General features: G+C 33.5%; 1 protein-coding gene and 1 non-coding gene across 2 annotated transcripts; both read right to left on the reverse strand.

Annotated features, from left to right (window-relative positions):
• Nucleotides 1-5,470: 5,470 nt before the first annotated feature.
• Nucleotides 5,471-5,552, reverse strand: TRNAS-AGA (transfer RNA serine (anticodon AGA)). The gene has a single exon. It is a non-coding gene; the product is annotated as a tRNA-Ser (tRNA).
• A 900-nt stretch (nucleotides 5,553-6,452) lies between these two features.
• LOC110825081 (proteasome inhibitor-like protein) lies at nucleotides 6,453-10,372 on the reverse strand. The gene is made up of 9 exons (XM_088209790.1): nucleotides 10,099-10,372; nucleotides 9,846-10,017; nucleotides 9,545-9,688; nucleotides 8,580-8,678; nucleotides 8,136-8,213; nucleotides 8,004-8,035; nucleotides 7,860-7,920; nucleotides 7,693-7,770; nucleotides 6,453-6,784 (listed from the first exon to the last, which is right to left on the reverse strand). Exons 1-9 carry the CDS (start codon nucleotides 10,271-10,273, stop codon nucleotides 6,712-6,714), a joined length of 912 nt encoding a protein of 303 aa, XP_088065916.1. The 5' UTR covers nucleotides 10,274-10,372; the 3' UTR covers nucleotides 6,453-6,711.
• Between the last annotated feature and the right edge of the window lie 3,741 nt (nucleotides 10,373-14,113).

Raw genomic sequence — 14,113 nt, forward strand, 5'->3', positions numbered from 1 at the left:
AATCGAGTTCATGTAGAATTTCATGTGGCATTAAAACAATAAGCTCTAAATTCTACATTAAGTTCTACATATTTTTTTAATTAAACTAAATACATATTTATTAATAAATTCTAAATTATTTCTTAATTTGTTCCAAACATAAAGTAAGTGTTATAACATAAATTATATATTTCATCATTGATTGTAATTTAAACTTGTTGAAGGGAAATGAAAATTGCGTGATAAAGTTGAAAAGGCCAAAAAGAGAAAGAGATGTAAACTATACGTTATACGTTTCAAGTTTTGGAACATTTTACTCCACATCATCACATGGTTGGCGCACCATCAACTCTATTTTTTTTGGGTATATTTATATATATATATATATACAAGTTATATATATATATCATTAGCCTTTGCAATATAAACAAGGCCCATATAATATATGAACCAACAACTATACCTATATGTGTCTTCTTAATTAATCAATTTAAACCATGGTTAATTCTGCAATGCTCATTTGGTTGAACTTTCTTAATATTAGTTTCTAAACAAGTAAAAGTTTCTATTATCACTATATATTATTCTTTTGTTTGAAGGAACTGATTATATATATATATATCTTAATTTCTTAATTTCTTTTGGGTAAAAGAGATGATGTCCTATATATATATATATATATAGAAATAGAAATTTCCTGGGTAAAAGAAATTATAGATATATACACACACACATATATATATATAGAGAGAGAGAGAGAGAGAGAGAGAAAAGGAGGAGGAGGAGCATGAAACGGCATTCCCGCTAATGGAAGAGAGTACATACATATATATATATATATATATGTATGTACTCATATACATATTCTGTTTTTTGTTTTCGGCTAAATGCGAATAAAAATCGATGATGCATATAACATACACACATACATACATACATACATACATATATATTATGTATAGTCCAGAAAACAAGTTTGACATTACTTACCCTTTGGTCTCTTACATATTGGCTATAATAGACAAGAGTTACCCTTTTATTTATATTCCAACCCGTAACGCAAAGTAACTAAAAAATGTCAGTTATATATACACATAACATTATATATATATACATACATATATATATACACACACTTTTAAACCGTCAACACGAGCGTTATATACATATCAATAATAGCAGACAGCCCACATGTTTTATATTACTTCATGTACTTAGTTTTTATTTCATTCAAGTTTGGGGTGTATACTTTCGGTCTTTTTTTTTTTTGTCCACTAGTGACTTCACTAATTATAATACATTAGTAAAAAGGAATTTTCTTAAGGGTGAAACGGGTAATTCGCACGATTTTTTTTTTTTTTGCAACTTAATTAAAGAAAATATCATTTGATGGAATTAAAATTTTAAATTAAATTAATTATATTCTACTTAAGTTTCAGTTTATTTTGGTTACAAATTTTATGTTTATTAGTCTTAATCAGAACATAATTTTTTATATTGAGGAACCACTTTAAAATAAAATGTAGAAATTTTATTTTGATATTAAAGAATTCAAGTTGAGGTTGTAAGTATGAACTCAAAAATATAAAAATGGATTTTAATTATGCATATTAAGTCTAATGAATACAAATTAAATTAAAATCTTAAATTACAAGATAAAAGTTAGAAATAAAATTACTAATGAGAGTGAGTGTGTGTACGTAAATAAAATAAAAATGGACGAATGAGAGGATATGACGGTGATCGAGTTGGGCCTTGTTATAGATAATGGACTAACATTTAAAAGATCACCCATCAATTATCACATGCAGATTTAAGTACCTAATGAAATATATAGAGTTAAAAAACTTCGAATGTACTTATTAGACAAGATAAAATTATAAAGTATCAATCACTAATTAAATAATTAGTAACTTGGTCTATAAAAGATCAAAAGAAACGAAAGAGGAGGTATATTCATTTTGTAACGATTGAATTTTCTTAATTAAAATATTTATAACGGGATAAAAATCTGATATAACTTTTTTCTATTTCAAAATAAGAACGAAAAGAAAAGAGTAAGGCATCATAATTTGTAGGAGATTTAAGAGTGAGATTCTCTTAGTTTGTTTATGAAAATTCCGATTCTTTTTTTGCCGACAATAATTATTTAAAAAAAATTAACGTATTCTTTAGAATAAAAGTTGAGAGTCCGATAATTTGATAAAAATATTATTACAAGAGCTTATAAAACTATGTAATGTGAGTATAAATGGTTTAAACTATTCAAGCAACCATTCAAGCCTTAGAGGCCATCGGTTGGATTATCCAAAAGAAGTTTTAAGACACCAAGCTCGTCCAAGAAAAGTTACAAGTGGTCAAAAGGAAGATCTGTGCGGCAAAGGGTGTCCAAACTAAGAACAAAGTGGATTCGCCCATAACAAAGGCCATGTGAAGGGAATAAAGTGAAACAAGTCATGAACATCATAAATGATGGCCTTATACCACTTGGAAGGAGCATCATGATGTATAGTGGGCGTTTTATAAGAGTGAGGGCCAAGATATGCAAACAAATCTCCCTTTTTTTTTTTTTTTTCCAATGATGGATAAGTGAGGAAGAAAGGCTTAAACCAAGTATGGAAGCCTACAAGGAAAGAAGAATAAACTCATTCGGCCAAGGGCAAAGGTATCCATGCATCCTCATCCCAAATGAAGGAAGTAGCCAAAACAAGCATGTGAACAATTTTCAAAATTGTGAGGAATTTTTTTCCCTCATTAAGAAATATTTCCTTCCTTGTTTTCACCGCAAATAAGCAAGTAAAATGTCTTATAATATAACAGGATCCAATCATATCTTTTTAAAAGATGTATATTAAATATATAAGATCATGGATGTATCCATAAGATCATGTACCAATTCACTTTCTAGATGAATCAAGAAAGTTTTAAGAGATTTTCTTTAAATTAAAATATTTTTAAAAGATTTTTTTTTTTAAATTAAGAGATTTTCAAGATATTTTTTTTAAAATTAAGATATCTTCAAGAGATATTCTTTAAATGAAGAGATTTTCAATATATTTTCTTTAAATTAAGAGATTCTCAAGAGATTTTCTCATATTGTAAGTGAATATTATATTAAATTTAATAATCTTTTCATAAACGACAATATCTCAACAACAATGAAAAAGAATATTCTTTAATTCAAGATAGACAACCATATCGATATTTGTTAGTATTATTTTCTTAATTTTATAATTTATTATTTTTTAAAAAAATAATTGTAATTAATTATGAGATTTTCTTTTCTTGTATTTTACTTTACATTCAACTATAAATAGACCTCAAGAATTAAATTTAAGTAATCTAATTTGAAGTTAATAAAATACAAAGCTTTATAATTTTTCAACTAATGAAATTTTATTCGACCTTCTTACTGAGTATGAAATTAGTGTTTATTTATCAAGATAATTTGCGGTGTTCTCATTAATTTTTTTTTTCTTGAATCAATTTTTAACTTATTAAAGTTTTCCTTGTAACATTTTCATCAATTTGTCTCTTGAATTAATTTTTAACTTATCAAAGTTTTTCTTGTGACGTTTTAATTAATTAATTTATTTTTATTACTTCAATTTTAATCACAGATTAACTATGAATTAAATAGAGATGATTTATTTAAAGATTAAACTTTTTGTATTAATTGAAATTGTGTGAATTTTAGATTATATTATTGATCTCAATTTCGGCATCAATATCTTTTTTTTATTAATAAACATGTTGGAAAAATATTTTACAATACCAAATATATATATATATTTTTTAAAAAAAGGTTTATTTGACAGTGATCGGTACCTAATCTTATCTCTTTTTCCACCACTTAATTCTAGAAAAGTAGACTAATTATTTTTTAATTAGATAAATATGTACCTTTTTTTTTGAATGAGAGTCTAGATTTTTAGGTCGATTTGTATTTAATGTTATTATTAATACACCTAAATTATTTATTTAAAAAAATTCAAAGGTTGTTAATTAAGAAGGATCTATTTAATTCTAGAAAGCTGATGAATTCAATAAGTGAGAGACGTTAAAGTTTTAAACAAGTGGTTTTTATCAGGCTCCGGTCAATCGCTACTACAAGCTCTCAGTCTCAGCCTCAAAAATCACCATCTCCAATTTTCAGTCAACTAACTAATTCACTATTCAATTCACATCTGCCCAGAAAAAGTCCAAACGGATTTCCCTAGAAACTGTTCTCCAGTTCTTTCCAAAAGTAAGTTCAGATTTATCTCCCCACAACAATCTTATCAGCTAAGTATGATGATGGGCTTTACTCCGATATATTCAAAATTGAGCGCATACCCAATTGATAGAAGCATATGATCTTTAGTACAAACGCATCTTTACATGGGAAAAAGAAAGCACATATATATATATATGTATATTTATACCAGTAATAACGTATAATACATAGCATTCTAATTAAACTACTGTATTTTTCCATGGTTGACATTGTAGATTAGAGCATGATCCAGCCCAGGTGCCGGAACACTCTCCTCCAACACCATCACAACACTTGCAAATAACTCCGAGCATGGTGGCAATCCCTGACCCACCACCTACAGAATCAGACACATATATGAGAAAACCATTCAAGATTCAGATGGAAAATTCATGGAGAGATCAGCTTGGTTAATTCTTACCTTGTTTAGGCATGAGGAAAACTGGCCGTGCTTCTGCAACAGTGGAGCTTGAAGAAGTCATCAAAACTGCGATGAGAAGCAGAAACAGGGAGGGTTTTGAGACAATGCCCATTTGGGTTCAGTGTTGAAGAAGGGTTGAAGGTTATGGTTATACAGATTCCATTCCTAACAGAGGCGACTAGCACAAGACACACAAAACACATTCATATAATAATTGAGAAGCAACAGCGATGGGTTGTGATCAAGATAAAATTTAATAGTAAATTAGGAGTGAATTGTCGGATTTGGAAGGGTGGGTGTCGTTTTGTTTGAATGGACAAGGCAGGCAAAATGGGGATTTCAACTCTCATCTATACATATAAATTATATATATTTTTTTTCTAGAAGGAATCCGGAGACTTTAGTTTTTGTTATTGTTAATTGTTTCCTTGAAGTCTTCTTCACAACACGTTTTCCAACAAATTACGTTTCTTTATTGGGGAGAAGCCGGGAGGAAACTTCCGTGGGCCAACATCATCTCGACTTGTCTCGCGGGAGAAGAAAAGCGCAGGCATGCTTAAATATTCTTCAATTATGGATGTTGTAATCTCTTGATTAAGTTTTAATTTAATTTATGGTTCATGTATCACTACAAAGTTCTGTGATGGTGAATTTATAAACTTTAATTTTCAAGAAGTATAGAATGTAGATGAAAACTAACGAGTAGTTTCTGTAAGTAGGCGGAATTACTGAATGCTGAGGAAACGTGTAGAAGAAAGGGAAAATGTGTGATTCTCAAAGAATAAACACCCGACCAAAAAATATCAAATATAAAACGTGAGCGGCAGGATTCGAACCTGCGCGGGCAGAGCCCACATGATTTCTAGTCATGCCCGATAACCACTCCGGCACGCCCACATTGTTTACCGAATTTTTCGTTCCTATAAATATAAATACATTTACCAATGTCTTACAACGTTAAGAGAGAGAAACGAAATGGAAGATTCTGTATGCAGAAGATAAAAAGGAAATTTCATATATCCCTAGAAAGTCCATGTATTGTTTTAAAAAAGTTTACATTGGGTTTTATACCTTTTTTATATTTAAATTTAAACCAAATTAATCTTCTGTTATAAAATTACACACGAACAACTTATTTAAGAAATCGCCAATGTGGCAACCACACATAATTTTGATTAAGAAAAAAATTATGTGTTTATAATTAATTTGATATTTGAATTTAGAAAAAATTCGCTTACATTTATTCATAGTTTATTATTTTTAATTAATTTTCAAAATCTTATTTTTTAATTACATTTAAAAAAAAAATAGAATTATCTTTCTCCTATCTAATATGATTTGTCCTTGTTAGACTAGTTTTATTCCTACGCACAGCACAAACGATAGTGTTATTTTGGCTCATAAAGCTTTCCACCCTTCTATGTTTTATAACGCTTAAAGTTGTCTAGAGAGCATGTCTCCATTCACTCCATCCTTTCAAAAGTGTGATCCCAAGTTCATAAACATGAATACTTTTTTTTTTTTTTCTCTCCACTTGACTTCTTGTATTTAAAGTGATTATTTATATTCACATAACCAAACATCATACCGCAGTGAATAATTACATTATATAACATTCAAAATGTTTAAATCCACCGAAATATGGTACTAACGTTATGGTGCATTCATCAAGGCACCAAATGAGTTAAAAGGTGGAATTCCAAACAAAGCCTCACTTGTGCTTCTAGCGCAGAAGCAAAATCATAAACCAGTAGATAATTCTGTTTCAAAGTCCGTGAGGCGCAAAAGTCATAGAACTGATGAAAAACCAAAGCATTATATAACATTATGATGATATAACTAACCAACAGCACTAATCATCATTAACATACATGATTTACATACTCTTCATTCCAAATAAAAAATTAAAAACCTGGATAAAACAAGATACTCTTTTAATTTAAACAAGACCAAACAACATCAACATACTTTTTAGTGCGCTTTGGTCTCAAATATTTTAATTTGATAGAGACTAAGGAGAGTTCGGATGTTAAGATTCAACTGAATGCTAATGCACCTATATAAAATCTGAACCACCTCCGAAATGCTCCAGATCCGGATGAGTTCCTCCACCAGGCCTAGGAGGATTCCTGCAAGGTTAAGAAAGAAAGAATTCAAATTCTCAGGAAACTGTACCAAACTGCAACATTTTTACTCCGTAACCCAAGACATCTATCTGTATGAAACGTGCTACAAGAATATAACTGCATGAAAAATCTTATTAAGGGACCGACCACTTTCACATCCTGTCAATTTAAAGCATGCAGCAATCTGATGCTGGTAAAACCAAATATGCTATAAAAATAACACTTTTAAACTCAAGGCTGAGGCTGGCGAGGACTGAGACGTCAATCGGATGAGTACAGGGGTCAAGTTGTTTTAGGTTTCACATAACTGGGTTTATTTTGTCACCAAAATCTTAGGTCATTCAGATTTTGGGTCAATGAGGTTTCAATTTACTTAGGTGTAAAGATTTTCATGAATATTATATTATCCGATCATTGATTACTTAAGTTCTCAGGGTTTTTTTGTTCCTAAAATTCAGATTGTTTCATCTTATTTGGTCAAATATGTTTTGCTTATAGCTGAGTTTCAAATTTTAGGCTTGGAATTTAGTTGCAGTTTTATTTCATGTTTTCATGCAATTCATATGGGTATCAAGTTATTCAAGTTTTGATTTGTCTAAAAACTTGAGGTTGTTTGAATATCAATTTTATTTCGAGCTTTGGTTATTTGCTTTCCAAGTTGTTAACTTTATTTAACCAATTCAGGTTGATTCTGATCAGCTTCTATGTCAGTTAGGTCAGGTCTATCACGCTGGGTCAGTCTCTTTGCCTATTTCTACCAAGGAGCAAAACAAATTAATTAATCAAATGTACAAGGCTGAAGAAGTAGCTGATAATAACAGAGAGGAAACTTGATTACAGCATAATGAATATGCTTAGTAGTTAGTTTGCTTATTTCATACCCTTAACTATAATTTATAATTTCAGAATACCTGACAAACCGACGAGGCTCAAAACCCGGTACGTCAGGTGGCCCAAAAGGATCAAATCGAGCGCCTGGAACAACACCCCTGTTTAAGAAGGAAAACACAAAATAAGATCCATCGTTGATGCAAATGTGAGAGGAAAACGAAGTAATAGGGTGAGATAGAGCACTTACGGTGGAGGTTCAGGGAAACGAGGTTGTCTACCAACTCCACCCCAACGGGGATCATTAGGTCCTGCTTTCAGATAATAAATCAGAAACTTCCAAATTATTATATACTTACTTAGGAACAATTAGAGCCCAAATGTCATTACCAACCTAGTAGCATGCTTCCATCACCAAACCCACCCCTGGAAGGAAAGTTAAATTTTTTTTTAAAAAAATCAAACTGGGAACTGCACTAACTAAGTAATCTTTAGTGGTAAACAAAGCAGTCATTTGGATAAGTACCTATAAGGGTAAAATCCAGCACCAGGACCAGGAAATAGATCACCACCTCCAACTGGATAAATAGGAGGAACTACGATTCTACAATTAAGTCAGAAATAAACAGCGAATTATATAATTTGTTTGGTCATAAACAGCACATATAGTTCAATTTCATAAAATGAAAAGCAACCAGATAATAGGCAAGGCTAAAGAAAAGAACACTTTAAACTTTACATGGTTTACTTAGTAGACAGTTGGAGAGTTAGAGAACATTACCATTTCAAAGTTTCTTTGAACTTAAAAAAAATGATGATATAACAATTTAAAGAACACTAAGGTCATGTATAAACGACGGCTACTATATATATATATATATTGAAAGTAAATAAATGATGCCTACTATATATAGATCACACGTTAAGCATACAATATATATCCTACCAAAGAAAAGAAAAAGATAAATACCCTGAGGGATGAATTTGAGGGTTTGCATGCCCAGAAACTCCAACATCACGATCATCAGCATCCGATCTATTACGCCTGGATACTGAACTTACTTCTATACTGCAAATAGCTCAGGAAGCAATTTATAAAAAAGCAACTTAGGATAACTATCCTTGTCAACATCTTCTTTTGGGTCCAAAAAGATTTGAAAAACACTTAACAATCTAATGAATTCACAAAACAACTCTACATCAACCACTAGCTCAATAAATCATTCCATAAAAATGGATGTATTAAATACTAAAGCTCTAGCACAGATGTTACAATCTAATGCAAGGATGAAGGAACTTGAAAAATATTCAAGTCAAATAGTTTCCCAGCTATGTGACTAAATAAGCACCATTTTATAACAACATTAACATTTTATCCGTTCTTGATTGCACTCAGAGAACATGCATATATTAAAGTATGCATTTCTAATATTAACTTAAAACCATACCATATCAATTCGCGTAGACAAACATATGCACATAATGATAAGAGTATATATATATGCACTAAACAAATACATAATGCATACATACTACAACAGTTTTTCTTAAAACTATCTCATTATTTCACAGTACTCTATGTTGGTCTAGTAATTAACCAGCTCAAACAAAGCAAGGAAACATTTCCAGTAAATTATTGGTTTCACATCGCTAACTCCACCCTAATTTGGCAAGAAACTGAATAAATAATCCTATATCGAGAAACTAACACCAGAAATACGACATGTATATATGATTTTGAACTTGATTTAAATTGTAGAATCATTAGGGATTAGCAGGCACCTCACGATTGAAAACCTCAAATTATGCATAATTCTTTTACTTGGGCTTGGAGGAGAACGGGGAACCATATACCATCAAAGATGACCCAGTCCACAAACCAATTGACAAAACTAACTATATCACTATTTAATCTTCAATATATAGATTAATTACCTAGTAGCAGTAGTTGATGAAGAATTTGAACCATTATCCAACTTAGACAAAATCTGATTTTGCAGACTCTTCACCAGTTTGTCCAGGTTTTTGAACTGATCAGAATAATTGGCGCCTCCACTATCAGAAACATATTCCCCAATACTACCACAAAGAATACACAATTAAAAAAACCGCTCATATACATCAACAGGATTTGGACAATTCAGCAAGTCAATAACCGTAAAAAGAAAAAGAAATTTCGAATTTCTGATAAAGGGAAAATTTTCAAAAATACTTTTCCTTAGAAAAAGTAACCTACTCGATTTCGAGATGGAGCGGCTCCTTGGTACCAGTAGCCAAAACAGCAACAAGCAATTTATCGTTCATAGCCAAACACTTAACCAATGTCTTCTCGGAAGTCTTTCCAGGGATTACATAGAGAAACGCGTATTCACCGTCCAATTCGTTCCAGCGATCAATCCCTACCTCCTCTATACAACAGCCACCAAAGAGGTCCATAAATTTTGAAGAACAAATTTTAAAACAAAAGAAAACGTAGAGAAAGAAAATACCAGTAGAGGAAGAAGATAGTGAATCATCGGCAAAAGCAGGAGGGCCAGTGGCGTTGAGGACGTATCCGGAGACAAGGAAAGTGGCGTTGACGGCGAAGGCAACTTTGTCTTGGCTGTTCCGAAAATTTGGCCTCGCTGCTCTAATCACCGCCATCACCGAGTGCTCGCTCGCCATGTCTTCAGTGATAGTTGTCGCTAATTTTGCCTTCAAGCGTTTTCCAGAGAGAATGAAATCGTCACTGTTGTCTCGGCTTATATGTAGGCGTGTGTATAAATAGTTTTTGTGTCACAAGTCAAGTTCGAATTTTATATACGGGGAGCGGGCCGGGCTGCCGAGCATGCCTGACCCATTACTGCTCCGGCCGGGCCTTCGGTGCTTGGACTTGCTTGGAAGCAGTTCGGCTCAACCCGATCCGTGGAGTCTGTTCAGTTTGTTGAGACTATTAAGTTTAATATATAGATGTTATAATTTTCAAATTCTATAAAAAAAAAATTAAAAATTAAAAGACAAAAATAAACCCATGTTATTTTTTGTCAAAATTTTGAAATTTATATTTAAAAAAAAATCAATTTAAAATGACTATATATGTTTAAGGAAAACAATTTTGAAATTTAATTTAATATAGTTTTTGTAATTATTTCAAGCTAAAATGCTTCCCAGACAACATCCATATTTTCTTTGAATTAAAAAATTTTGAAAACCCAGGTAGCAAATATGCCAGAAGTCTGTATTTCGTGCTTGCAAGCACCTAGAGTTTATGATGTAAACAGTACATCCTTCAAGTTTCAAGCATCACACCAAAAGTCTATATTCTGCAACGTCTGTATATACAAAGAAACAACATTTATTAAATGTTTGTGAACTATATCACAAACATTTTATAAATGTTGAAGTGAAGGGAGAGAGAAAGGAAGACCCAGATCGCAAAGCACGTAGGAAAGTCATAGGAGTTCAGATGCGGAAAATAGCCTTTATCTTCGGCCTCAACGCTAGACCTGGACACAGTCGCTCCTTTCTTTGTGCCCCAAGAGAGAAGATTGGTGCTAAGGAAAACAGAGTAAGTAGTGGTGGAGCAGCTATCATTCGGGCAAGCAGCTTTCATTTTTTGAAAGAGTTTGGTAGGGCTTGTTTTAGGTCATAAAGGGAATAGTACTTTTAGCGCATTCATCTAATTCTACTGGTATAGGAGTGGCTCTCTGCTTCGGGAGTCGCCTCCCTAAAATACGAGGACCTGATCAAGAGAGCCAGAAGCTGGGGCCTAAGCATCACAAATATTGTATATTTATATCAGAGATTTAATATTAAGATTAATATTTGATTAGTTGATATTAAGCTGCTTAATTAGTTTATTAATCATAACTGTTTTTGTCTTTTTCCTCATGCTATTGTACAAGCTGTATAAAGTAAGTGTTGCCCAATATATGAAATTATCAGAAAATTTTCTTCTTCTCCTCTATTCCTAACATAGTACCAGAGCTTGTTCTTTTAACCAAACAATTTTTAGCTCAGTGATTGAGCTTCAAATTTTAATCCTCAATGGCTAGGGAGCCATCAGATGATTCATAAAACCTCTTCTTCCTTCACAGTGCTGACCACCCTGGATTGGTCTTGGTATCCAACATTCTCAATGGCAACAACTATAACACATGGGAGAGATCGATCAGAATAGCATTGAATGTCAAAAACAAATTGGGCTTCATAGATGGAACTTACGACCAACCGAACAGTACCGATTCCACTGCTAGAGCTTGGTCACGATGTAATAGCATGGTGACTTCTTAGTTATTGAATGCTGTAACAAAAGAAATAGCTGATAGTTTATTATACCATGAGAATGCACAATCCATCTGGACAGATTTGAGGCTCTGTTATCAACAAAGCAATGCTCCGCGCATCTACCAGCTGAAGCAGAGTATGAACAGTGTCATTCAAGGATCACTCAGCATCAACGCCTATTATACGCGGATGAAAACTATTTGGGACGAGCTCAAAACTTACCAACCAGCTCCAACCTGCCATTGTGGAAACATGAAGGCTTGGAATGATTATCAAGAGTAGGAGTTTGTGATGATATTTTTGATGGGTTTGAATCCTTCCTACGCGGCTGTTAAGGCTCAAATCTTGATGATGGAATCTTCACCATCCATTTTGAAGGTTTTCTCGTTCGTGGTGCAAGAAGAACGGCACCGTGCGATTGGCTTCGCTGCGGGGTCTGCTTCTTCTGTTGCCTTAACTCAAGGTCGAAGACGACCCACCTGTTCACACTGTGGGCTAATGGGCTACACTATGGACAGGTGCTACCGGTTACATGGATATCCACCCAGTTTCAAGCCCAAGCCCAAGTTGCACTCGTCTGGTTACCCTGATTCCAACCAGGCTATTTTTAATGAAGGACAAGCCCAAGCCCAAGTTCAAGCCCGCAATATTTCAACTCAATCTAGGCCCACTCCTGGCACTAAATCATTTAATTCATTTAGGTCTGAGTCCAAGTCCGCTCTCTCTTCTGCCAACCGGGTCTCAGCCCACGAACCGGATCCTCCAGGACACATCTCTTCTCCTTCTTCCTCGGGCACGCACCCTCCTATGCGACAGGCGCAAAACTTCGCCTTCGCCATTGCCTACTTGTTGGCGCTTGATTCCGCTGCCTTGGTCAATTCTCTGAGCACGTTGTAAATTCAGGAGATTATTGCCCACCTAAGCGCACAGCTCCACCAACCAAATTTCGCCACCTCGCCAGACATTTTCTCTCCTCCCACCAACAACACTACTTCTAACCTTCACGCGGCAGGTATATCACCAATCCTCTTCTGCCTTTCCAATTTCACAGACACACTTACCTCTAAATGCTGGATTATTGACTTTGGAGCCACACATCACATATGTTGCACACCCACCCTCTTCACCACCCTTAAGCATGTTGAACCTATTCCACTTACTTTACCAAATGGTAGTTCAGTGCTAGTCACTCAACTTGGAAATGTATTCCTCATTGACACCCTAACCCTACATGATGTCTTATTTGTCCCTCACTTTTCTTTTAATCTTGTCAGTGTCAACATGTTGATCATCGCCCACAACTGTACGGTTAATTTTTTTCTTCACTCTTGTGTCATCCAGGACCACACTCGGGACTTGTTGATTGGGAAGGGTAGATGCATTGGCAACCTCTACTACTTAATTACTAGGCATTTTCATTTTTCCACTGTTAACGCTATTTCCACTAATTCTAAAAGTAGTCTATAGCACTTTAGAATGGGTCATCATTCCTATGTAAACTTCAGTACATTAATAAAGGTTTATAGATTTCGAATATTTCTCATTGCAAAATTTGTCATTTGGCTAAACAATGTAAATTGTCTTTTGTTTCTCACAATAAATTATCTGCTCGTCCGTTTGATTTAATCCACATTGATATTTGGGGCCCTTTTTCTATATCTACTATTGAGGGATACAACTACTTTCTTACCATTGTTGATGATTGCACTCGCACTACCTGGGTGTATCTTCTTCGTCAAAAGTTGGATGTTCTTACCATTTTTCCTGACTTTTATACTCTCATCCTTACCCAATATCAAATTCCAATTAAATCTGTGAGATCTGACAATGCGCATGAATTGAGTTTTCATGCATTTTTCAAGTCCAAATGCATTATTTCTTATCATTCCTGTGTTGAGACTCTTCAACAAAATTCAGTTGTCGAGCGTAAACATCAACACATTTTAAATGTGGCACGTGCCTTACTATTTCAGTCTCATATCCCTATTGTCTATTGGGGCGATTGCGTATTGACCGCTATTTACCTGATAAATCGTACACCTTCCCCTTTGTTATTTAACAAAACCCCTTTTGAACTATTAACTAATAAAAAACCATCTTATGATCATTTGCATATTTTTGGTTGTCTATGCTATTGCTTCACTTTCGATAGTCATCGCCATAAATTTTCACCTCGTTCTAGAGCTTGTGTCTTCCTCGGTTACCCCTCGGATTACAAAGGATATAAACTTCTCAACA

Source organism: Carica papaya, chromosome 8 (assembly GCF_054855325.1).
Source record: "Carica papaya isolate Zhongbai chromosome 8, ASM5485532v1, whole genome shotgun sequence".
In the NCBI taxonomy this organism is placed as follows: Eukaryota; Viridiplantae; Streptophyta; class Magnoliopsida; order Brassicales; family Caricaceae; genus Carica; species Carica papaya.